Source organism: Cottoperca gobio, chromosome 7, assembly GCF_900634415.1.
Source record: "Cottoperca gobio chromosome 7, fCotGob3.1, whole genome shotgun sequence".
NCBI classification, from domain to species: domain Eukaryota; kingdom Metazoa; phylum Chordata; class Actinopteri; order Perciformes; family Bovichtidae; genus Cottoperca; species Cottoperca gobio.
This window is the reverse complement of record NC_041361.1, coordinates 12638148-12663044: the sequence shown is the minus strand read 5'-3', so window position 1 is coordinate 12663044 and position 24897 is coordinate 12638148. Positions and strand designations below refer to the sequence as shown.

Below are 24897 nucleotides of genomic sequence, written 5' to 3'. Positions count from 1 at the left end.
TTAATGAGAAGCAGAAAGAGAATATACGGCTCACTTAGTGGAAGGAGGGAGATGAACAGACGTCAGTCTCATAATTCATTGTATTTAATTTTTTGTTGTACTATTTCTTTCTGGTACTGAAGTCGTGAGAAATGATCTGACAACAGGCCGATAGAGAAAACTGAGATCTGAGCAACATTTGAGCAAAAGCAGACGATAGAGGTCGATGATTTCTAACACTGAATGGGCATAATGGAGGACATGTTGCAGTGGCTACGTATTTACATTTTAAACATATCTAACCAAAACCAGTTGTAGTTTAGGGTAAGGTATGGGCATTACTTGAGTTTATCAAGGGACCAGTAGTGTGTGGCTCCATTCTTCAGGTCCTGAACTTCCACGGCCACCACGGTGCGGGGGAAAGGCCTGGAGTCACGGTCTTTCTCCGGCTCTGGCGAAACAAGCTCAGGGGGCAGCGGAGAGTAGAGAGTGTCTGTGAGCAAGACAAACTGAAACTGGACCTGAAGAATGGGAGAAGTGAAAAACAGAACAAAAGACAAGCGTGAGACTCAACGCTCTGAACCTTCATGATGTTCTGTCAATTAAAAAGACTCAGGAGACATGCGGGGCTCACTGTCTTTTCTATTTAACTGCAGATATACCAAGATGGAAAGGTCAAACAAATCCATACCACCCTCCATTTTGTAGTCTTTGTCTTCCCAGCATCCTCTTGGGGGCAACATGCTAAACCAATTAACAACACCGGATATAAATTACAGACAGAAAGAAACCCAAAGATAAATAAAACTCTTTGTGACAGACGACCCATCTCCATTATCAATCATGTAGCGCCTAGAACTGCCTAGAATATAAATCACACACTCCTGACGGGGAAGGTGGACCATCGCAGAGGTAATAAGTCAACACCCCGCTCTGGGTGCTGTGAAAGATGGCCACAAACACACATGATGTTTTAAGTTCAGTGTCCAGTTAAACAAGCTTCTTGAATACCTGAGGTCCACTGAGACCGTCAGCTCTTTTTTATTTTATTTTAAGTTATATTTTTGGGATTTTCATGCCTTTATGATAGTGAAGTGCAGATTGTGAAATGGGGAGAGAGAGAAGGGGAACGACATACAGCAAATGTCGTTCCCCTTGCCCCTTGCCGCTGTGGCAAGGACTCAGCCTTTGTATATGGGACGCCTGTGCTACCGGTTGAGCTACCGGGACGCCCCACTGTCAGCTCATTTAAATCACAGCTGGAAACATTAGTTTACTGTGGCTGTCTAATAAAACAATTTTTAACCTGTAATTATTTATTTGCCTTTTAATCGCTTATTTAATGTTTTCTTAAAATCTTTTTTCTTTGCCCCTGTAAAGCACTTCAAATTAATTGCTTTGTGTCTGAACTATGCTCTATAAATAAAAATGCCTTAAGCCTGACATAAAAACTAGCGTCACACTGGGCTGAATATAAATCTTAGTCAATCATGACATCATGGCGTCACGCTCTCCCCTCTGTAGATGTGGCAGCCAGCAGAGCCCGGTATTGGAGGAGAACGACACTTAGAATCAATCATTTCCATCATCTTTTACACACGTTTCATTCAGCTTTATCATCATTTTTACTTTACGGTCAAAGCTAGAAAACCTGCCTGGAATGATTATTGAACTAAACTGAAATATCATTTTTGCTTACTTTTTTCTTCAGCTCCACACTAATGGCGTTGGCCTCCTTCAGGTAGACGGCGTTTCCCCACAGCTGGTCACGGAGGGAGGTGAACTGATGGTACCTCCACTTCCTGAAAGCCCACTGAGCCAACTCAAACTCGTGTTGAGTCCATGGCACTGCAGGGAGACACAGAACATTAAAAAACTCATACATAAAGCTAAACAAAGAGGACCATACCAGTGGTTTGACTTGTTTTAGCCCAGTGTACTTTTACATTACTGCCTGCAATTCAACATAATCAGTCATGTGGAATATGTTTCATCTTTATTTTAAGTCAATATTTCCTGCAAGCAGTGACTGTGATAACGTTTCCTTTATGATGTGTTCAGGGACCTCCAAAATCAGAATTTACAGTTGGCTGCAGAAAAGCATTACATTCACAAGCATTGATTTAGAAAAAACCCAGAAGACGAACCGGAAGGAAATATGGACATTTTGTTGTTTCTTGTATAAACCACAGTCCGTCATCCAAATGCAAAGAAAGGTTTAGCTCCATCACCAAAATTCAAAAACATTGAATGTTATTCCTCTCAACTTGATTAACACATATCTTCCAGGGAATTGTTTATAGCTAAAGATTGTATTACCTTGATGAATGAGATGTCTCTACATGCTTAGTTGATCATGATGTTGTTAACGGTGTGATGAAATCAATCTTTTTGTTTGTTTATTCTGACTATATCAATCAAGTCCGACAGACAAAAAGCTTATTTATCTTTCTTCAGTCACATGTTTTGTGCTGCTTTGTAAGTTGGGAAACATTTATATTGACTGCTTGCTTTGGAACATTGTGGCCAGTAATTCATAGGCAATTTGTAGTTTATGGGCTAAAACATGAACAACTATAAGTATGGTCCTTAAGACGTCAAAGTAAAATGTGTTTTGTATTATTAGTAGTATGATATTTTACTTATGGACTTAATACCTTGAATGAGTAATTAGTTTGGCATTATTAACACATTTTAATTAATCTGAATTAAATTGATATTACATTCTTCGGATTATAAAACTGGAAATACTATACGCACATCCCGGAAGTTTAGGCTCTGAATAGAAATGTGAAAGAAAACATACGGTGCATTTATGTATTTTTTTTTTTGGCCTACATGTAATTAAAGAAATATCTGCTGGACTGAAAATGTACAGTACACACCTTCCTCTTCCTCCTCGTCATCCAACTCTTCTTCATCAGGTGTCTCGGCTACCAGAGAAATAGTCTCCACCTGTTTCTGAAGTTCCTGCAATTTGCTCTCGTACACCTGGACACCAACATACAGGGACGAAGAAAGAGAACATGGACAATTCTTCATCAGCCGCAGCAACCGGTGAACTTAACCCGCCATCTGCACCACATTTCAACCCAAAGTACACAGCATTATGTTGGGATTACTGCACAGTCTCCACTTTGAAAGTCCATACTACCAGAGTTTTATCTCTATATTAAAGACAAGTACTGAACACTGTGGTTACCGGTCCAAATGATACATGGACACATGCAGCTGGGTGTGTATGAAAATGGGTTTACGATTACATCAAAAGTGTAGTGAGATTCATTTTGGATTGTTTTTTTCCTTATACTGGACATTTCCAGACCCGTTTTGGGCATGTACTGTTTGCAAAACACTAGCATTGAAACTTAAAAATATGTGAGGATAAAATATATTACACAATAAATAATCTCACGTCTACGGTCCATAAGGAAACATGACACTCAAAAAACTGGAAATAAAAGTACAAGAAGTTCTTATATTACTTTCTATATACAATAAAAATATCTTGAGCCAATGCAATGAATGATCTGAAATGAGTATACTGGAAAGGAAACAATAAAATATTGTGTTATAGTCTGAGAGGACTAGCTGGGATGGAAGAGGAGAGGTGCTGGTAGAAGCTGAGTCAACTGTAATCCAATGAGGGGCGCCATCATCATCAGAGCAGGACAGGCCGTGGTCCCGATGACCTCATCCTGTTTGTTCAGTGTCTTCTGGGAAGACAATGCAGCCTTTTCATTTGTCATTACCCTCCTCCCTGCTGAAAGCCTACCAACAAGCTAAAGGCCGAGTTCTCTCCATTTAAAAAACAACAATCAGAAATCCAAAATGCAAGTTTTACTGAATGTAGTCATCTGCATGAAGCTGCTATTGCACCACATTGTGTACCCTAACGTGCCATGTGAATACAGTATTTGAAGCGGTTTCAAAACATGAATATTTAAATTCTCAAATTAAAGTTGAAAGATGGCAAAGGCAACATTTAATGCCTAACGTGATGTGAATGGATGAGGTAACCGCCAACGAATCAAACTTCCATCCCCCACCATGTTGCAAATATAAGTGGGACATTGTCATGATGTAGCATTAGATGATTACAGTAATGAGAAACGGCTAATAATAAATCCCTTTACAAATGATATGAATAAACGTCTGTAGATAACAGGTAGCAGCTTAAAATGTAATGTTTTAAAAATAGAACTACACACTGTAATAATTCAAGCATTTACAACGTGACCTGCGGCGCTGTAGTGTCCCACATAGTCACTGCTGTGTAGCGCACACATGCAGTGTAGGCCTGCCATGATAATTACAGTATGACTTATGTTACAATATATTAACATGACCTTGATATTGCTTGTTGCGTTTACATGGGTGTTCGGTTACATAAGAATGTCTAACATTTAAGCCAACATGATGACAGATGACCATCGTAAGACTTGGGCGCAGTGCAGACATCGCACAGGCTTAATGTCTTAATTTATTTAAGTTTTATTTATAAAGGATATTTGAATATTCTTAAGTAGAAGTTAATTGCTCTTAAAAAGGGTGTATTGTATTATAATATTAGCATTATATAAATAGCATAAAATGGTCTTATAAATGACAAAAATATAATTTATCGAAATTGTTCCGGGACAATATATCATCCAACAAAAGTAGTTATCGTGTCGGGCCTAATGAGATCCGATTCTGTCCCTAAGCTGGTTTATTGGCAGTGAAAAACAAATACCACCCATATATGACAAATAACTGCACTTGGAGCATGTCATTTTATTTCAGTCATATTTTGAAAATCCTCCAGCAACACAGAGATTCAGTATATCCTTACCTTGTTCACATATGTACGTTTGCACAAAGTGCCTGATTAAGTAGCAACACAACTTGATACACAGCCGCACTGAGGCACTTGATATTGCAGATTCAAAAAGCAGACGGACAACACTCAACGGACACTTTGAGTTGAGACCTAACACAGACATATATGTATATTTCAAAAGGACAGCACACTGTCCATTTGATGTTGTATACCACCAGCACCAGTGCACACGTTAAATAACATTCTTTAATGGAGCACGTATTAGGGGTGAAGAAATGTAAGCTATCGCATGCAAAGATAGTCAAAGACATGAGGCGTAAGGTGGAGAGACTAGACTTGCATATGTTATTGCATCATTTGGTTTTTGTAACAGCATAGTAAGGCAGAATATATACTGTCAAAAATAATAGTATAAAACACAGAAAATCATCATTGAGAACCCAAGTTCAATCGTTTGATATTCCTCAAAGGTCTCTCCCAGGCTGCCGGGTGTCACAGCTTCTCTAAAATGATGAAGGCCACCTAGTACTTACATGTTATAATGAGTTGGTTCTTTTAAAGATATGAATGCAGCAAGGAAAATACTAATTGACAGACAGACTTGCTGCTAATTCAAATAAGCATCAGCTATAGCACAGAGGCAAAACAACTCATTGTTTTCATAGACCGTGACTCCCATAGCTCTATGCAGGTAGTCACATTTGATGCAGATAAATCAAGTCAGTTCTCAAAATCTCATTTGATATGGATAGTTCTTCCGACTAACATTATGCAAACACTTCAAGTCTTTGTCCTCCCGTCAACATTTTTTAAGGCGAGTCTTTGGGAGCCATGACAACACTCTGTAGGACGTACAATCGAAACACGGAGAACTCTGTCCTTACTCAGTGAACCACAAACCCAGAATGTAATTTTAAGACGGCATGAAACGGAAATCAGAGCTCTGTTCATGATCTGTGGTTTATACAGACGAGACAGGGAATCTTTGTTTTACTTTCTGGACTGGTTACAGTGAAACTTTAAAATAGATAAAGATTTAGTGGAACTTCGGTCCATCAGTCAGTTAGGCATTTCAGCGTAGTGGTTCTTACATTGGATAGGGTGTTTGGTAAACTCCACGAGAGAACATTGCAATATCATGGAACTACACCAATACATAAAATGTGGTAGTTTTTAAAATACAGTTTTAAGAATAGGGTAACTTATTGCTTAACATTAAAATTAGTCTTTACTAACTAACTGATTATCCATGACTTGAGGAAGTGCAACATACTGAAATACAAGTATGTGGCAGTTATATATTGAAAATAAATCAAGAAAGAAAGAAAAAAAGGGATCAAGCAATCAGGCGACTTCTAAGAATTTGAATAAATCAGTATGTTATTTTTTAAAAGTTAGTTTGGTTAGGCAAGCTATGAAGTTTCCTTTGCAAATTTTCACTGGAACCTTGATTGATGATTTATGACTAAATGTTTTATGGAGGTACAGCACAAAATGTAAAACTGAAAAGAGAACAGATTCTTCCATCCTTAAATTCAGTTACATGGTACATAGAAAGAAGAAGAAGAAGGGGATGTTTAGGTTCCTACTTTGGGCTACAATCACAACAAGTCTTGATGAAAATTAGACACTTCAGTTGTTTATACTGTAGTGGATAAAAACATTCATGATAAATCAATACTAAAATGGAAAAGATGTAAACTCAGAAAATCAACCATGAAGATAATTTTGGCCAATTAAAGCATGATTGATGAATTGTCACACGTGCTGAAAAATGAGCAGAGTAGGCATGGTGTGTCTCTTCAGAAAAAAACAAAAGAAAAACAGTCCCTTTATAGTCTGTTGGCTTCAATTCCTTATGACAGCTCTCCCAATGCTAGTGATCACAGCGCACACAATGCAACAAAAATTGATAAAACGGCATATATTATGATGATGATAAAATGTCTTCCTATAATACATACAATACTTTTGGATCAACCAATAACACACTGATCAAGTGCAAAAGTCACAGTCGGTTTGAGCTGTGTGACACATGATTCTGAGCTGTTGTGATCTGTAATGCGTTTGCCTACTAAAAGTACATCAAAACTAGTTCCTCATTCCACAAGTCCCACTCAGACTGCCGTCTCTCTGCTGGCTTTTAGATTCGGAGCAGACATTTGCCTGCGCATTCGCGGAGGTGCCTGAAAGTTGATTGGATGGTGAGCGTGGTCAGTTTGATGGTACTGCTGGTAGCCATTGAATCTGCCATCTGTATACATCATGCTATCGTAGTGGCAGGGCTGTTGTTGGTGGTGTGGTTGGGGATGTGCTTGCTGGCTCTGATGGTGGCGGGGCTGGTAGAAAGCTTGCGTGTGCTTCCTGTTGCTTTCAGACTGCTGCAGTGACTCCATGGAGCCAGAGGGCCGCTGGCGGTGATTAAAAGAGTTGCTGCGGCTTCGTTCATGGGGCTGCTGGTTCTGGTTGTTCCTATAGTTATGTCTGTGACTCTGGCTTAAACCTTGCTCCAAGTCTTTGCTCCTGTACTGGACTGATGGGCTTGGCAAAGGGGGACTACCATGGGTCAGTGAAGCAGCCATCATTTCTCTGGACTGCAGTCCTTCTCCAGCCTGGATTTCTCCTTCTTCGTCTACAGCTTCTTTGGGCACCTTTAGCTCAATGACCTGCTGATCTGTAATTATTATATGAGTGCCGGGGCTCCATGAGTTGCGGTGCTGAGGGTTGCTTTTGAAGGGGAAGCGCAGCTTGCGATCTTCTGGGGGTATAAAGCGGTGTGGTCCAGTTTGCCGGCGCAGCTGCTTAGAGATCTCTTGTTGCTGAAGGTTCTTGAGGCGTAACTGTTCTTGACGCATCCAGCGCATGTGGCCTCGCTTTAGGGTTGAATCATCTAATATACTTTGGCCTGTTTGTGAATCTACATCCTCATCATCAGGCTTTTCAGGCAAAGGAGGTTTTCCTTCTCGTGGGCTTGGGATTGTAGAAGAACCTACAGGAGGCTTTTCATGGCTCTCCGGGATGATGAGTGGAAGGACCTTTTCCATTTTGACCATCTTGTTCCTGAGAGCACGGATCTCCTCATCCTTCATATTATTTTGTTTCTTCACCTCGTGCAAGATATCCTCAAGTTTATCAATGTGCACCTTTAGGTCATCCATAACAATCACTCCTGGTCGAGGCCCATTGGTAATGACGTCCTCAATGCGCTCGTCACCAACCCCTACAGTGTCCCAAACATCCCGAGCCACCGCCCTCCACGAGTCCCGCTCGTTGGGGTCCTTCTTGTTGTAGCTAGCACAAAGCTCCTTCATCTTTACAATGGCCAGTGCTTCAATTTCCTGCCTTGTTTGGCGGAAGTCATTGAGCGCTACTTCATAACAAATTTCTTTGACTGCCTGGATCTTCAGGTCAGAGATTGTCACCCACTTGGAGTCCTTGGTGATGCGACGCCGCTGAGGGATCTGGTACATTTTAACTTGCTCTCTTATCTTCCCACTGCTGGGTAATCCACACTTTCTCACTATGGATTGTAGCTTGCTGGGGGGCAACTTTTCCCTCAAGGAAGTGATCAGTCTCCAGCTCTCTTCACAAGACCTCTTATCTGAGTCATCCCCACTATCAGAGTCTCCATCCTTGAGAAAACAACAGGACACAAACCACAAAGGGTTCCCAAAAAAAAAGGAGAAATTAAAATGAGAAATCAAAGAGAGGATGAAAGGACGACTTTAAATAAAATAATGAATAAAAAGTTATGAATATGCAACATGGGAACTTCAACTATGAGTAAATTTGAAGCTAAATCATGATGATAATACATCCGCTTGGACAGAATGTTGTGCTTCAGAATTTTAGGATATTTACCAAAGATGACCATTACACTGTAATGTCATCGAAATATTGTGCATACATCATTACTGTACGATGTATAGCAACATGCAGAATACATTCATCCAGAATTATGTTCAAAATAACGATGGAAAAACAAATGAAAATCCAACAAAACAGTGGCTTCCATTGACTTTCTTGCCTGTCAGTTTGTCGTTCTCGTATTTTCTCTAGTGAAATGGTGATATGAATATGAATAAATTAACATTCTTTAAAACATCTATTGTTGTAAAAACTAAAGCTTTTCACACCTCAGAAATGAGGGTATCAGCTTTAACACTATTGTTCCCAATGTTGCACATTGATATTAAAAGTAAAAAAGGTAAAGCATGTATATCATGATTAGAAAAGAAATATCAATAGAGGATAGATGCTGACTGTAGCACTTCTGTATTGTTTTGTGATATTCCTCTTCTTAATTGAAAATTTGGTGATTTGAATGCTGGATCCCAAACATGCTACAGTGGCATGCATGTAGATGAATTTTGGAGCTTTCTCCTTTAGTCCAGAAGGTTTGATTGGCTTTAGTGTTAGCAGTGAGTTAGAAGACAGAGTGTTCTTGCAGTTGATCAGAAAGCCAGTAGAGAGAGGAGAGGCAGGCGTGAGGGTAAGTGTTAATCCACTACAAGAAAGATGTTAGTTGGAAAAAAAATGCAGTTTCTCATTTTTTGTAGACAAAGTACATTACAGATCACAACCATTTGGTACAGATAATTCGGGTCTTGTGTATGATACTGTATCTATGGATAGAATTGGATGTGTGGATATGTACGCTGGGAGTCTGAACCCCTGTGCATGTAGCTCTGCACATAAAACCGCTCGTATGGAAGAGGTCTGTGATTCACTGATTCAACTGTAAGCAGTGATAACTCGGTTGTAGTAGCCGTGCCCTCAGTGTGCTACACAGGTGCCATGTAAGGCTAGCAAAAGAGAGGGAGCCAAAGAAGTCAATGAGAAACCACATTGTCACTATCTGTCAAAAAACTACAGCAGGATTTTTTTGTTATCACAATGCATTGTACATGTCAGCAACTGCATTGGAGAGATGAAACTCAGGATAAAACAGAGCAAGAAAACTAGAGTAGAAATCTAATCCAAGCAAATCAACAGCCACTTCAAAGCTGACCAGCTCAACAGCAAAACACTGCAACTTAGTCCAGAACCAGTACGGAACGAGTTAGGAAAACATGCTATTAACATGAACCATGCAAAAGCAGCGTCACTTTATAAAAACAAGGCAGTGTGTTTCAATGAGTTACTGACCAATATGAATTTGGGTCTTAATATCAAATAAACTTTAGCTGCAAGTTGCTGTTTTGCAAGATTCAGATCCACTATAGAAGACACAAGAAAAATGAAAACAGGGATTTGGAAAGGGGAAAGCTTTACAATCTAAGTCTCGCTCAATCAAATTGCTACAGAAAAGCTCATCTGTCTCAAACCAGAAAACCGTCCATGCAAGAAGAACAGACATGCGTTCGCAGTAATAGTGTGATTCACGCACACACACATCTCAAAAGTGGCAGAGCTCAGAGTGAGAATTAGTACTAGTCAGATTTAAATGGACTGAGTGAAGCTATCATCCAAAAAACAAAAACTAGCTTTCCAATTGTAATTGACCACAGAAAACCATGCTTTAACTTTCAACTCCACGCATGACATTTCACTCAAAATCCCACACAAAATAGCTGAATCACTCAAGAAGATGCCTTTAATTATGACTAACTCACAAAAAGCATGAAATATATTATAGTTTACAGGAAAAAAAACTGAATCCTTAACACTTACAAAGTGGGTTTGATTAAATTCCATCTTATTTGAACTCACCAGTCGCTGTTGCTCCAGAAGCTGGTCTGCTTCCTCCTTCTCCTTCTTGTACAAGATTTCCATCTCAGTGAGCCTACATAAGAGAGTAAAATATAATGTAAAATACATCAACACAATTCATGATATACTGTACAATCCATATTTATAACCCATCAATTCACAACAGACACTATAAAGAAGTACATTTAATTATAGCCACCCGGATGGATTGTGTACCTTTTCTCCATCTCCTGCTTCATGTCGATGCCCTGCTTCTCCAGAAGTTCTCTCTGAGCAAAGGTCCAATCCACCGGCTCCACGGGGGTTTCAGCAGTTGGCGTCTTCTCCCTTTCAGCTCGGGCCTGCTCTGGGTGGTTGAACCGGAACACGTGGTTCTTTCCCATAATGATACGGTTACCTGAAAGAAGACGGGGGCAGACCAGCGTGTGGAGAGAATGAAATAAGACTTTGTTCCTTCAGTGCTGATAGAAGAACTGTTTCTTCTCACCATTTAAGTTGAAACATCACAAGGGGTTTTGTGAACCACATTGTACACTATTATTTATGACGCGACAGGAAAAACCCATTATATGAATTCAATTATCTACAGTTATTAGGAAGTCAGTCGTCTCGTGGCCCAACGGAGACAATACAGACATCACATTTACAGAACATCAGATGTGTACCTGAGCGAAGCTGGATTGAATCCTCAACACGCTTGCCGTTGACGTAGGTTTCTGATCCCTCGCAGGGCACCAGCATGACGACAACTTCAGCAAAAACACATCAACCAATCATCAGTGATTCATTCTGAAAAGCTTCATTTTTAAATGGTGATAGACATATCTAATCCTGTGCATGTAGGGATTACTGGGCATAAGGTTTCCACTAGCAATAGAACATTGAGTCTATATTTATGCACATCCACACTGACAAAGTGCCTAAGGTTGGTTTTGCAGATACTTAGAAACTACAGTTACCCCTCTTTAAATTAGAGCGGAACATTATCCATCAAATAATCCAGATATTCAATACACATACGCCAAGGCAAACAAACTCATACTACGGTGCCTCACCTTTTCCATTGGCATTCCTCTCGCTGCGGAAGATGCAGTGCTCTTCCTTGATATGAGCACCACTTAAAACAATGTCCTGTCGTCTTTCAGCATCAGCCTGCCCCACCCTGAAACAATCAGAGGCCATTTTGAGAGCGTAAATACTGCCCTCTCATTTCTCATGATGCAGCCATTTTGTCAAAAAGTCAGCAGCAGAAGTTAAATGGAACCTTTAATCCATTATTTTTAGAAAGCAACACTCCTAAAGCACTATCTGTGCTTTCGTCTGTGACTCTGTCATCCATTATTGTCCCCCTGAGGCGCAACTGTAACAAAATACTCAACAGGAATAGTCAACTGAGGGGCAAAAGGACAAAGAGGGTAGGGAAGTAACTTTAGACAGCGCAACCTTTTGTGATCAGTGGCAGATTTTAAGCCAGTTTCCTCAGGACTCTGTATTTCTCCTCTTTTAATGTTAAGCAAGAGGAACCTTCAGAGTTCAGAGATAGAGGGAAACATTCAAACCCTTTCTACATCCTCTGCAGCATTTTAGTGTCATCATCCAGGTTTGGGGTACCTTGTAATCCCGTCTTTGATGTAGTACAGCAGACACTCCGACATGAGAGGATCCTCATTCAGGTTAACCAGGTGTGGAGTCTACAGATGAAACATAAGAGGTAGAAGCTTTAACACAATAAACATATTCATCAATATGCCACAGTGCTGAAACTAAACCAACACTGCAAACAAAAAGTGAGCGTCGTTTCTTATCAAACACTGCCGTCAGTGATACATGATACACAGTACATGGACGGAAAGGGTCACATTGGCGCGGTGCTGACACCGCTAGAGTCCGATACAACACAGTACCACTACAAATAATGCTAGCAGCTACGCCACCAACCTTTTTGGGGGAAAACACCCCATTAAAGTCTGTATAAAGATCACAAGGCTTCTCAGGAAAATGCTAACCCATGGAGCAGCAGTGAGTGAAAAGAGAGAACAAGAATGAATGGAAGACAAATGGATGTGAAGAAAAGAAACAACCTAAAAAAAACATTAATTAGTAGCAGAGGAGGGGGGGGATTAATTACAAAGAGGAACATTTTCTGATCTAGTGACAGCTAGTGCGGAACAGTCATTAAAAAGGTAACAAATCTTGTTCTATGCCACAATCGTGCCTCTTCTGACAAGCGTATACTAATACATGTACTGGTCTTTATGTTGCTGCCACAAGGTATTTCCTCTACTGGAGGATGCTGGAGAGGTAAGGAGAGCGAGGGGAATGTACTGTTGCCTGTAATTTAATAAGCCTCATGACAGCGCTAATAAGCAGCGAAAGGAAATGTTTGAATAATCTACTCACAGCCGAGTATTATATTCAAAGATAAACCTTGATTCAAGACTTCAAAGAATCTTAAATTATCCCCATCACTTTACAGATCATGACTCAAATATGGAGGGGGGGGGGGGAATAACTGTAGAAGCTCCACACAGGAGGAACACAAAATGCAGATCTGTGCATGAGGACAACTTTGAGCCTGTACAGAAGCACATTTATGATGTTAAATCACTACTGAACACTCGACTAAACTCATCTAGTGTCTGCTAATTCAAACAAACCTTCTTGGTGGGAAAACAATCAAACTGCTCATCAAATGGCATTTCAAGGCTAAGCTGAGTGTGTGAAGGAAGCAAATAACAGAGTGGAGAGAGACAGAACGATAACGATGAGAAAACACAGTGACGGTACAGGGAGGGTTCTCATGGAAAAAGATAACATGGGAAACAGAAGTGAGGAGGTGATGATGGAGGGGGTGTGCATCACCATCCATGGGAAATTTGGCACAGCCCCCCCCACCGCCATCAACGTCTGTGCTCGTGTCTCATGTCTGTTCTACCTTTTTAGGAGAGAAGACCCCCAAAGTGCCTCCGTCTTCACGGATTGCCACACCCATCTCTGCAAGCAAGGCCTCCCTGTAGTGAAGGAAAAACATTTGTCAGGCTCAGGAATAATACTTAAAGACATGTTGCACATATTCTCTTGCAAAGACTTTCGGCAACAGAGAAACACACTCTCTGTACAATTGGTTTCAGCAAAGAGCCTTTGCGTTGATAAGAGAAACAGGATGAGAAGGGATGGTGTGCACCATCACAGTAAGTGATTTGTGGAAGGACAACAGGCAGAGAATGGCACCAGTGGGACTCAATGGACAGACAGTGACACGGTTGGTGTCTGCAGCCACAGATGAGTGGAGAAAAGGGGGGAGAAAAGGGCCGTTTGTGCAGCGGTGTGTGACGACAAGAAAGGGAAATGGTCAAAATGAGAGCAGAGGAAACGAGACAGATCGGTGAAGAAAGTGAGACAGCCAGCAGAGAGGGGTGCAAAGATAGAGCTATGGGGGGGTTTGTCTATCACTGACAGGACACGCACGAGTTGAAGGAGGGGTGGAGGCACACGTATGACGCAAATACTGACCTCTCCATGCGAATTGCCTCAGTCTTTCGCAGTTTCTCTTCCCAGGTTTCATTGAGCTCGGCAATGATCTTTTCTGATTCCTGAACACCAAAGAGGCAAAGCGTGAGGAAAACACAACCGGCGTGAAGTAATCTGAACTATCAGCAGTGACTAAATGTTTCTCTCAGTAACAATACTTACACCCAAGATTTGATACTAGTGGCAAACATGCTTTTTGGTCAAGTTCATATCCTTTCTTTCATTAAAAAAGGTTTTGAGTCGGGCATAAAAAACAGAGCGGGGCAGTGCAACATACTGCTCCATATTAAGGCAATTATGTCATAACTTTATGAGTTTCTCCTTAAAACTGCAGTAAAAATCCATTACAGCTGCTGTAACCAGTGAGGTACTGCTTTTCTAGGTCTTGATATATTCTGTAACCCTGTTACTATAAAAGGTTGAATAATGCATTATAAAGTCATCGTAGTTTAACACCGTAATGAAATACTGACGTTAAGTAACGTTCTCTGTAATGTTTGTTTCACCAACACCGGCTGCTACACCTTTAAAGATCAAAGAAAGTGAAATGTATCGTGTCTCCCTATTAAATCTTAACGTCAATGAGAATGGATCTATTTCGGTCCACTTTCGTGTGTCTCTGCGTTGGTGCTTGACGTCATTGGATGACAGACAGACTGGGCACCATGGTTGTCATGGAAACTGCAGTGCCTCATGGTTGGTTGTTGCGATGCTATGTGCTCCTTATCAACAGAGAGTCGACTGCGAGCGTGAGAGAAGTAAAGCTCAGAGGCCAGATGAGGACTGCGATGCAGAACGTGTTTTGATTAAAGGTGTGTGGGCTGAAATTAAACAACAGCCATCTTGACATTAACGCAGGAATGTCTCATTTACCGATTCAAAATGACATTTGTGAGGCTTTATTGTAAATTGGTATTATTCTTTCTTTTTACTAATCTATTTAGAGATATTTCAGCATTTGGAAAGATGCACCTTCTACAGTTATTATAATACATATACAGCTTTAAATACTACTGAGGTATCTTTTCAAATATTTAATAAAAGTAACATTTTCTTATGTAGTGGGACAATAATTGATATATTTGTGTATATTATTATTGTAATATCCAACAGCCAGCACAAAGGGAAGGCCCTCCTGTGCCTGTGTAAATACATATTTATCGCAGCAGGCAGTGCAGAAATGTTTTGTTGACAGATACAGAACAGTGTGCTTAACAATGTTTGGTCATTGACATAAGTTTCAATGGTGTTTGAAGATTTTCTTTTTCAATAATTGAGCTATTGATATATGTATTCATTTTCATTTTCAGCACATGCCTTGCATAAACATCTACAAGCCAGCCTGTTGCCCAACAAAGCACAACTTGGGGCAGCTTTTGGCTCTACCGAGGGCATGTTTGAATAACTTAAGGACTTAAGTTAAAGATAAAAGCATACAAAGTTGAGGGTAGGAGTAGCTGTGGGGCTCTTCTCTCTTTACACAAAACATAAGTGGGATTTGACTGCAGTGGTCTACACGGCCCAACTTTACCTTGAGTCTTTCGATTGCCTCTTCTCCTCCAGGGGTGGACATGATGCGCTCCTGGATGCTGGTGACAGACTGAAGGCCCCCCTGGTTGCACAGCGAGCCAGAGGATGGTGAAGCTGTCAGGGAACCAATAGGGGCTGTGGAGAAATGGCCAGGGCGTTGGTTCTCTGAGGCTATCAAGTATCTATGCTTATTGTTCTGAATGTCTTTGAGGTCTGAGCCAAGAGCAGGAGAGAAAGAGAGAAAAAGAACAACACAGAGAGAGGTGGGATAGGCCCAGGGCAGGATAGGGGGAATAAACCACATAAAAATGGAGGAACGAAATACGAAATAGGAGGAGAGAGAGGATAGAAAGAGATGGGGAAAGAGAAAGGACAAAGGGAGGGAAGACCAATGTAAGACACACGTTGTACATCAAAGGGTTAAGACAAACACCGAGCACAATAGTCAGCTACAGAGAGAAGCAGCTTTCACTCCAGGTGGTTTGCAACAGTCTGCCTGAACAAACTTTTCAACCCCAAGAGAAAATGCAGAACATTTTATCTTGTACTCTATTAGAGAGTTTCCAGAGGGATTATTTTTATGTGGGCCAGAATTACAGTGCAGAGCAATTCACTTTGAAAACTTAATTTCGAGGGTGACGTCACTTTGTTGCCTTTGACTTGAAGTATAACACACTGTGTGAAAACTGCTCATCAGTGCATCAACTACAGGATGGGAGGGCGATGGAGACTGTAAGGGTCCAGAGGGAGGAAGGGTGAGAGTCATTGACACATGCTGCCAAAGTTCAGCCTGCAGACCAGTAGTTTGAATCACCGCAAACACACGCACACGCAAACACACACGCACACGCAAACACACACACACTCACTTTAACGTAGCCACAGCAGCCTCACTAAAGGTCAGGCAGATTAAGTCAATATAATGGCCTCAAGGACCTTTGAGATAACAGACTGGGCCTCCTAATAACTCAATTAGAAAACAAACAAATGGCCAATAAAAGTAGAGTTTAAATGTTTTGGGGAGGTGCTGATAAGCTTTTCATTGTCCAGAAAAATAGGGAATACATCAAGACCCACGTACTGAGCTACTCAACTTTACTAGTACGTAGTGGGACAACGGCAATAAAAAATATGATGCTTTTACCCTGCACATTAGGTGAAGCAGAATATTCTACATTAGGACAGATTATTATCGTGTAAGAGCAAGAAGGAGGAGTTTTAGGGCACATTAGCAAACTAACTATTCAACACAAACTTCTAGAAAACATCAAGCTAGTCAACTCTGGTGTGGCTATTTAGAAAGAATCATGCACCTTTCCGTCTGTAACTCGGAGCCTCAGTTTGAGAACTGAGAAGTGGCACTCTAAAGATTTGAGAACTGTCACCTGCAGCGAATGGTTAGTAAAAGAAAAAAAAGAAAAAGCAGAAAGAGCACCGTCAAGAAAAGAAGCTTGAGAAAGCGAGTCAAAGACAGATGGGGTAAGAAAATGGTGTGAGTGCTCGGGGGTGGGGAAGACAGACGAGCTATTCTAAAAGTAATGTTTCTAAAAAAGGGAAATTCCAAAAGTAACTTCTGATACAGCTGGATTAGAGTCTGCAAATAGCTGCCTCACCCCCATCATTCAAGCGCAAAGCATGCTAGATCAGCAGATCTACGGAAGCCTTGCATTTATTTCTTCTCTTCTTTTTAGCATTTACATGCAAAGCTGGTAGCAGATTTAATATAGAGCATTTAATATAAGCAATGTTAGCTATTATTAATAGGGCAAATAGTGATAGACTACCACACATATACACACATTTGAATCCACTTCCTGGGCAATCATCCCCCATAGGATCAACTAAGAGGAAGCAGGAAAAGATGAGAAGGTCAGAGGTCAGCACCAGTAGAATGGGAGGAAAAGGTTACAGACATTTCTTAGTGAGCTGGATGAGAGCCTTAACGAGGAGGAGTAGAAATGGCATGGAAGGACTTGTTAAGTGCCATGTCATTAGGCATGATCTAAGCAGGCAGGTTATTCATTAGCTCAGATATTAGAAGTTATTAATGGGTGTATTATGTCTCTAATTTACTAGGCTATGAGCCATTAGTCTTGTGTACATCAAATGGAGTGTGACAGTTTAATGCAGCTTTAAACTACCATTTGTGTTGTCAGTCGCAATCAGCCAAATATGACCATTTATATTTTTCCTTAAATGATTTGTAATTGTACAGCATGCAACTTTGAATATTCTAAGAAAATAGTAGTCATGTAGTGTTATATTGTACATGTTATACATAGTACAAAATATACATTCTACTCTGTAAGGAGGCATAATAAACCAGGATTGTATCACTGTAAAAAAAGATATTAAAGCGGTTACAAGTCTGTTTAGTTATGTAATGAATATAGGCACAGCGATGAAAACAAAGTGGGACGACAGTGAAGTAGAAAGAAGCTGTTGCCAGTGTGAGCTAGATCCTGAGAGAGAAGGTAGAAGCTGTGCATTAAACTCACTGTCGAGGATGTCTCCCAGGCCCTGAGCACGGAGCAGTTCCTTCAGTCGAGACACTTCATCCTTGAGGTCCCGCACCAGCTTATTGTTGGGATCCTCATTGATGATAGCATTACATTTGATGTTCTTTGCTCGGTCAGCATAGCTAAAAATTACAAAAGTGATAAAACTCTATTTGTAGTCAAGGATCAAATACAAACAAATGCGAACAATCAACTGGAATGGGTTTGTAAATGATTGTCCTAGATGGAAACCTTACCGGAGTGTGCCGAGGGTTTCATCGTAGTTGATGTCTGCAGGACTGAGGGCAGCTACCATGGCTGTTCGTGAGTTTCCACCTGATAACAAAAGACCAGGTGAAGTGGTAAATTATGTGACAAATGTGGGCCAATTTCACACCAAGACAAGATGGATTAGTATTACATTTCTTTCAAAATACAAAATGATTGTCATTGCATTGTGCAGTACAAATGCTCAGCATGGAAGAAAACACCACTATAGCAAAAATAAACACTGAAGGCTAATTCCACTAATATAAGACTGCAGTCTCATTAGGCTAAACTGCAAAGTACTACATGTGTCATGTGTGCTAAGATTAAAGATACACTGAACCAAGGAGAGGGGTGTGCTTGTCTAGTTAGGTTGAAATACAGTCTGCTGACAGTGTTCTTCTTAAATTGGCAGAGCGTAATGTACACTAGCTCCAGCTTAAGATAGGATACAGATGCTTCAATTATTCTTGCTGTCCAGGAAAAAAAGATATTGCTATACAAGTTACAGACATAAATTTAACCATATTCCACCGGTAAAGGATTTTTAGCCTGTGTTATTAATGTGCATACCAAGGTTCTCCCTCAGCAGCCATGTTAGGACAGAGTCTCTGTACGGGATGAAGTCAGTCTTCTTCTTCTTCTTGCTCTGCAGTAAACAAACATTAAGTTGGCAGGCAGAAAGAAAACTGACAACTGATGTAAGACCTTCATGGAAAATGAGGGATGGCAGTTAAGAATATTATATTGTACCATGACAAACACCTCATATGTGATGGACATGGAGGTTGGGTAAAATGAGTAGAAGCCTGATTTGATTAGCTTTTGCTCTGGTGCAAGGATTGTGGATTTAACTATGCGTGGTGCCTTAACAGCACAGCACTTGCTAAAACACTTAATAAAATGCTTTTGACAGAAGGCTGTGCAGCAACTTCAGCATTGCACATGGCAAAAGCCTGTCAAATCTGCCTCATGGGAGGAATCAGAGGTTAGTGGTTGGGCTGTCAAAGGGTTTACCTTGCTGGTAGAGTTATCCTTTGTGAGCAAGAATTACAAGGACAGGACAAGAGAAGAGAAAACAGAAGGGCAGACATTACAGCATGCCAGGCTACAAACTTCAATTCCTTAAGAAGACAGGGTGGAGTTGCAGAGTTCAAGAGAAAAGGCTGGAAAGGAGAAAGAGGAGAGGAAAGACAGATATAAACAGAAACAGACATAAAATACTCACCACTTCAGCCAAGGCAGAGATAACCTTTCCTAACGTGGTGAGAGATTTGTTGATGTTTGCTCCCTCCTGCAAGCATAAACGAAAACGATATCATTTAAGAGCCATCAGGGTAATACTAGTCAACCATTTGCTAATGCTGTCTGTGATAATGGGAGTCTTACCTTTAGCCTGGTACCTGTAGCACCAGTGGAATCTGCTCGTTCACTCCCTGCCAAGTCCACCAGACTAATTTTACTGACCTGAAGAGGGATTAAATACATTCCAGATGCATCAAGCTTATGAATAATTTACATTAGGATCATAAACAAGAGAGGATATCAAACTGAAACAATGACAGCACTGACTATCAAATACAAAGCGTGTTATATTTATTTAAATGCTCAAATAATTTAATAAAAACAAAAACATTTTAAACATTTGGACATTACTGGCAAGGGAGATGCAGCGAGGCAGTAAAATCTGATGGAGTGGCTAAATACAATGGTCATTGTGTTTACAATAACACAGCGGTCTTTGTCTCTGCTGCAGTCGGAGGAAATGCTAAAATTCAAATCTAAAATGGCGATCAAGAAGACCACAGGAGACATCTTAGCCGGAATCAAAAGGAGCAAGCTAAATAAATGGGCTGCAAGTAAAAACCATTAGGAAGAAATGCACTCCCAACAGCACAGGATCAGAGTTGGTTATACGTTATAAACATGGTTCAGTGTAAATAGTTAATGATGTAATTTAAGAATCAGAAGATGTCTCTCTTTCTCATCTCCTCTGACCTTTTCTGTTGAGTTATCTGTTTCGCTGTCATGTTTCTTCTGTGTGAAGACGATGGTGAACACAGCATGGGACCTGCTGCTGGTCTCATTCATGTTGGTGGCAGCCACAGTTCTGTGGGTGAGCACATACGGGCATAGTTAGGAAATAAAAAAACCGATATGGACGTAACGCATTTTTCTGAGCACTGTAACCTGAATTATTCAGTATTAACACTAAATTCATGGTCTTGATAGCTTTATTAATGGAGCCATCATCACTGGGTTTTACGCCTATTAGAGGGAATTGAGTCGAAGGGATTACTTTGCATGGCGGATGTGGATAATACTACGAGGACACCAAATAGAAACTACACAAGGCACATTCAGAGGAACATTCACTGGGGAGATACAGGCTTTTCACACCATGTTCCAGAAATAAGCCGAGCTGAGTCAGCACAGGAAGATTAAGGCAGAGTTCACTCCTCCCCTTGGACCTCCCGTGACACACACACACACACACACACACACACGCTCACTTTAACGTGGCCACAGTAGCCTCACTAAAGGTCAGGCAAATTAAGTCAATATAATGGCCTCAAGGACCTTTGAGATAACAGACTGGGCCTCCTAATAACTCAATTAGAAAACAAACAAATGGCCAATAAAAGTAGAGTTTAAATGTTTTGGGGAGGTGCTGATAAGCTTTTCATATTCCAGAAAAATAGGGAATACATTAAGACCCACGTACTGAGCTACTCAACTTTACTAGTACGTAGTGGGATAATGGCAATAAAGAAATTATGCTTTTACCCTGCACATTAGGTAAAGCAGAATATTTTACATTAAGACAGATTATTATCGTGTAAGAGCAAGAAGGAGGAGTTTTATGGCACATTAGCAAACTAACTATTCAACACAAACTTCTAGAAAACATCAAGCTAGTCAACTCTGGTGTGGCTATTTCCTCCTCCTCCTCCTCCTCCTCCTCCTCCTCCTCCGGCTTGGCTCACCTGGCCTTGTTGCCTGCATCCATGAGGTCAGCAATGTCTGTATAGGAGGTGACAGCTAGCTTGGACAGGTCCTCCACGTAGGGACCCAGTAAAGGATGCTCTCGCACTCGTAAATTCGCTTTGTTCTTAGGGTTTAGCAAATCTCGCACCCGCTCACAGTAGATCTCCATGTAACTGACCTAGAAACAATTGCAAAAGTAACAGATTATGAGTTCAGGTGCCGCAGTGAAACGCCACGAAAAAGTAAAATGAAGCTAAATATAAACTATAACACTACAAGTTTAAATAATGTATGTATTTTTTGCATCCTCACAATATAAATATATATATTTTAATTGTTATTCCACTGAGACCAGTTTGAGTAAAAAAAAAAAGAGTGTACAATTTAACTAAACAATCTGAAGGACTGTGCTAAGGTGACCCAGCATCTTCGAAGGTTCAGTCAATATGTAATTAATGTCTGAGTTTTACCAGATAAACAGTTAGGAGAAAGCTAGGAATGGTTCATAGAGACAAGCCAACCCAAGAGTCAGAGGCAGGGGCTGAAAACAGGGATTATAGATGTCAAAGCAGTCTGAGACTCACCTCTACCGAGTAGGCGAGCTGGTCTTTGTTGTTGTCTTCATTGATTTTCTCAAATAGATCTTCACAGAGCTGAGAGGCAGAGAAAGAAGATGTTTAGTGCAAATTAACAGGATTTGGGGAGGTAAAAGGTAGGAGAGATCTGTGGACCAACAGATAAATAAGATACTAACAAAACAACTTATTTGGATAAATAGCAAATCATTTAACAAAAAAACATCCCACCATAAGATCTAGAGAGCATCAGCAGATACAACTTAACACATTTGTTTTATCCACAGTATGAGTGCTATAATGAATTCAAAGTTGGAAACTTTGATGACAGATTTTGATAGCATTGTAGTGGAGGCCTAGAGTTTGGTGTCATCAGCGTAGAGGTATATCCAAAGACCATTACATTAGATGATTAAAAAATAAAATGTCATGCCTGTGCCATTATAGTGTCCATCAGACAAAAAGTGTCAATTTAATTCTAAAAATTGTTTTCCATGTCCCCCTCTCTATTGCAGATTTTCTAAACCAGGAGGTGGCTACAAGGGTAAAGGAGGATGGATTCAAGGAAGCTGGATTACTATGTACAATTTTAGCCTGAGATACATGACACAAGGATATTAAGCAGGCACACATTTGCAGAGACAAAGAGCTATGTCATTACAAGAAATGTAAAGGTAAAGCTACAGTCTGAACATTACAGACCATGGGAATGATTCCTTCCTGCCCCTCCTCCTGCCTGCCCATCATGGTGTAGGACTTGCCAGCTCCTGTCTGGCCATAAGCAAAGATGCAGACGTTGTAGCCCTCAAACGCATGCGCCAGCATTTCCTTGCCAATATCATTGTACACAAGGTTCTGTGAAGCAAAGCCGGGGTCTTCCGGCTGTGGGAAAGACAGAGAGAGGACTTCATTTTTCAATAAACTTGTGTTATTTCAAATTGCCAGTATATGTATAATTATATTTCAATCTTCAAAATGTGCGTTCTTATTGCTAATTTCATTGTTCAAATGTTCAAACTCACCGTAGTGTGTGACCAGTAGGAGTAATCGAAACTGAAGGTCTTTGCTGGTTCCTTTGGGGCTTTGGGGTTGACAATAGCTGTGAGGGAAAGAACAAAATTAGTAAGGCGGTTGATAACATCAGATTTGAATATGAAAGAAAGAAAAATCTACTCCCATGTGCTTGCAGTTTCATCTTAATGTCTAATGAAGTTAATTCATTTACGACATATCATCTCTTCAATTACTGGATTAGGATTTTAATTAAATCCCTTCTACCACAATATAGTATATAGCAAAAGTCACTGATGTTCAGTCATTTGAATTATGGCGGGGAATCGTTGACCAACTAAACACTGAAACGCATTGTATCTTGGCTTTGTGGTTAATTTGCAAGCCTGTTGTCCTATGTGCCAATAAATGTGTATTTTTTTCTATTTCTAGTTCAGAGCATCAAATCAAATGTGTTTCTGTTTAGGTTTTTTTGTTTTGTTTTGTTGTCCTGGCACATTCACTATCTTTGCTTGCCAACTCTCTTTATCTCACTCTTGGAATAGTTGGGGGGGGGGGGGGGGGTGTTGCTTAACATCAAACATTAACCAAACTTCATTCCTCATTTAACGAGATTAATCTTGTATTTAGTCTGATCCTTCTCAAAAAACACAAAATGTTTCATTTCTGTGTCACAAAAAAGACTCTTGATTAACATACTTTATTTCACATATTTTTCTCCTGGTAGTGAGTCTCAAAAGATCCTGTTCTTCAATCATTTCACTAACAGTAATATATGGAACTAAAATTCAAATGAACCAGTGACGGATTATGAGCCATTTCAGAACTGCAACTGTTGTGTCAACCTTTACCAAACACGCCATCTTTAAAATCAGTGTCTGAATGCATTGCATGCACACAGCAAAAAAAGACAAACAATATAGAGTTTAAATAATAAATACATGTAGCTTACTCTCACTATAAACACCTTCACCTGTTGTATCGGCAAAAGGTTTGACGACACACAGTATTTCTGCACTACCCACAGCCATTCCCTATGGCCACACAGACATTTCTTAATGAACAAGAATCTACAGCCATGCATGGCATGTCATCCCTCTCAACCATGCTTGCCGTTACCCCTGGGGGGTAGTGTTCAAGCTTTCCACACTCTGCACAGGATATGTGACGGAGAGAGAGAGAGAGAGAGGAGGAGATTATGAAAATTATTGTAGGATATTTAAATTTAAACGTAGCCAAGTTGTTCCAAATGCACTTTCATTGACTAAAGCTGCCTTGCATCGGGGGCCCGTGCAAAGAGTTCACTCAGACAATCACATACCTCCACCAACAGTACAGAGGGGGCAGGTGAAAAGGAGGGAGCGACGAAGATATTGAAAAAAAGGGTTTGAGGGACTGACTGGTTTTTATTGTTGCTCGGTTTGGATTGTTGCAAGGCACTTGAGCACAAAAAAAAGTCTTAGTAAGAACAATATAAACTATGTATTTAGTGCATTTTCACTATTTTCAAACACATCTCCTGTGTGGTCCACAAGCAGTTTGTTTTATTCTTGTTTAATGCAAATTCGGAGATTTGCTAATGGGCAATTAAAAGCCAGGTCCAGCTCCTCGACGTGAGGGTGCTTGAGAGGTTTTTGCATCAAGGAGTACCAGGCAGAGTGCTTTATGCGTTGAGGAGATTTTAGCACACTTATCAATAATGCAGGAGATGTGGAGAGACAGGGATTGCATATCACCCTCCACAGGTCACATGCTGACAGAAAAGCACCGCGTGTCATCAGAAACCAGAACACTAACTACTTCATGCTAAATATGTCATGATTATAGCAGCTGCCATTGCACTAAACCTTAGGTGGCTACAACATAGCATAGGTAAAAACAATGCATTTGTTTGTACCCCCTACAATCGTCGCACAGGTTAAGGTGCACAGGCAGAGCAGCAGCTTCCATTTTGGGCGCTGGAAGAGGATACAGCAAGACAAGT

General features: G+C 40.5%; 1 protein-coding gene across 1 annotated transcript in view; it reads right to left on the bottom strand.

Moving 5' to 3' along the window:
• Positions 1 to 24897, bottom strand: part of kif1b (kinesin family member 1B) — a 57876-nt gene that overhangs the window by 17373 nt on the left and 15606 nt on the right. Inside the window, 24 exon segments of the mRNA XM_029435471.1 lie at positions 322 to 500; positions 1679 to 1827; positions 2865 to 2970; positions 10514 to 10586; positions 10730 to 10910; positions 11179 to 11262; positions 11569 to 11675; positions 12125 to 12204; positions 13449 to 13524; positions 14027 to 14106; positions 15576 to 15787; positions 16888 to 16959; positions 17374 to 17415; positions 18073 to 18215; positions 18330 to 18408; positions 18913 to 18988; positions 19357 to 19374; positions 19568 to 19633; positions 19729 to 19806; positions 20338 to 20449; positions 21327 to 21505; positions 21912 to 21980; positions 22605 to 22784; positions 22925 to 23001. Coding sequence (XP_029291331.1) covers positions 322 to 500; positions 1679 to 1827; positions 2865 to 2970; positions 10514 to 10586; positions 10730 to 10910; positions 11179 to 11262; positions 11569 to 11675; positions 12125 to 12204; positions 13449 to 13524; positions 14027 to 14106; positions 15576 to 15787; positions 16888 to 16959; positions 17374 to 17415; positions 18073 to 18215; positions 18330 to 18408; positions 18913 to 18988; positions 19357 to 19374; positions 19568 to 19633; positions 19729 to 19806; positions 20338 to 20449; positions 21327 to 21505; positions 21912 to 21980; positions 22605 to 22784; positions 22925 to 23001 — 2518 coding nt within the window.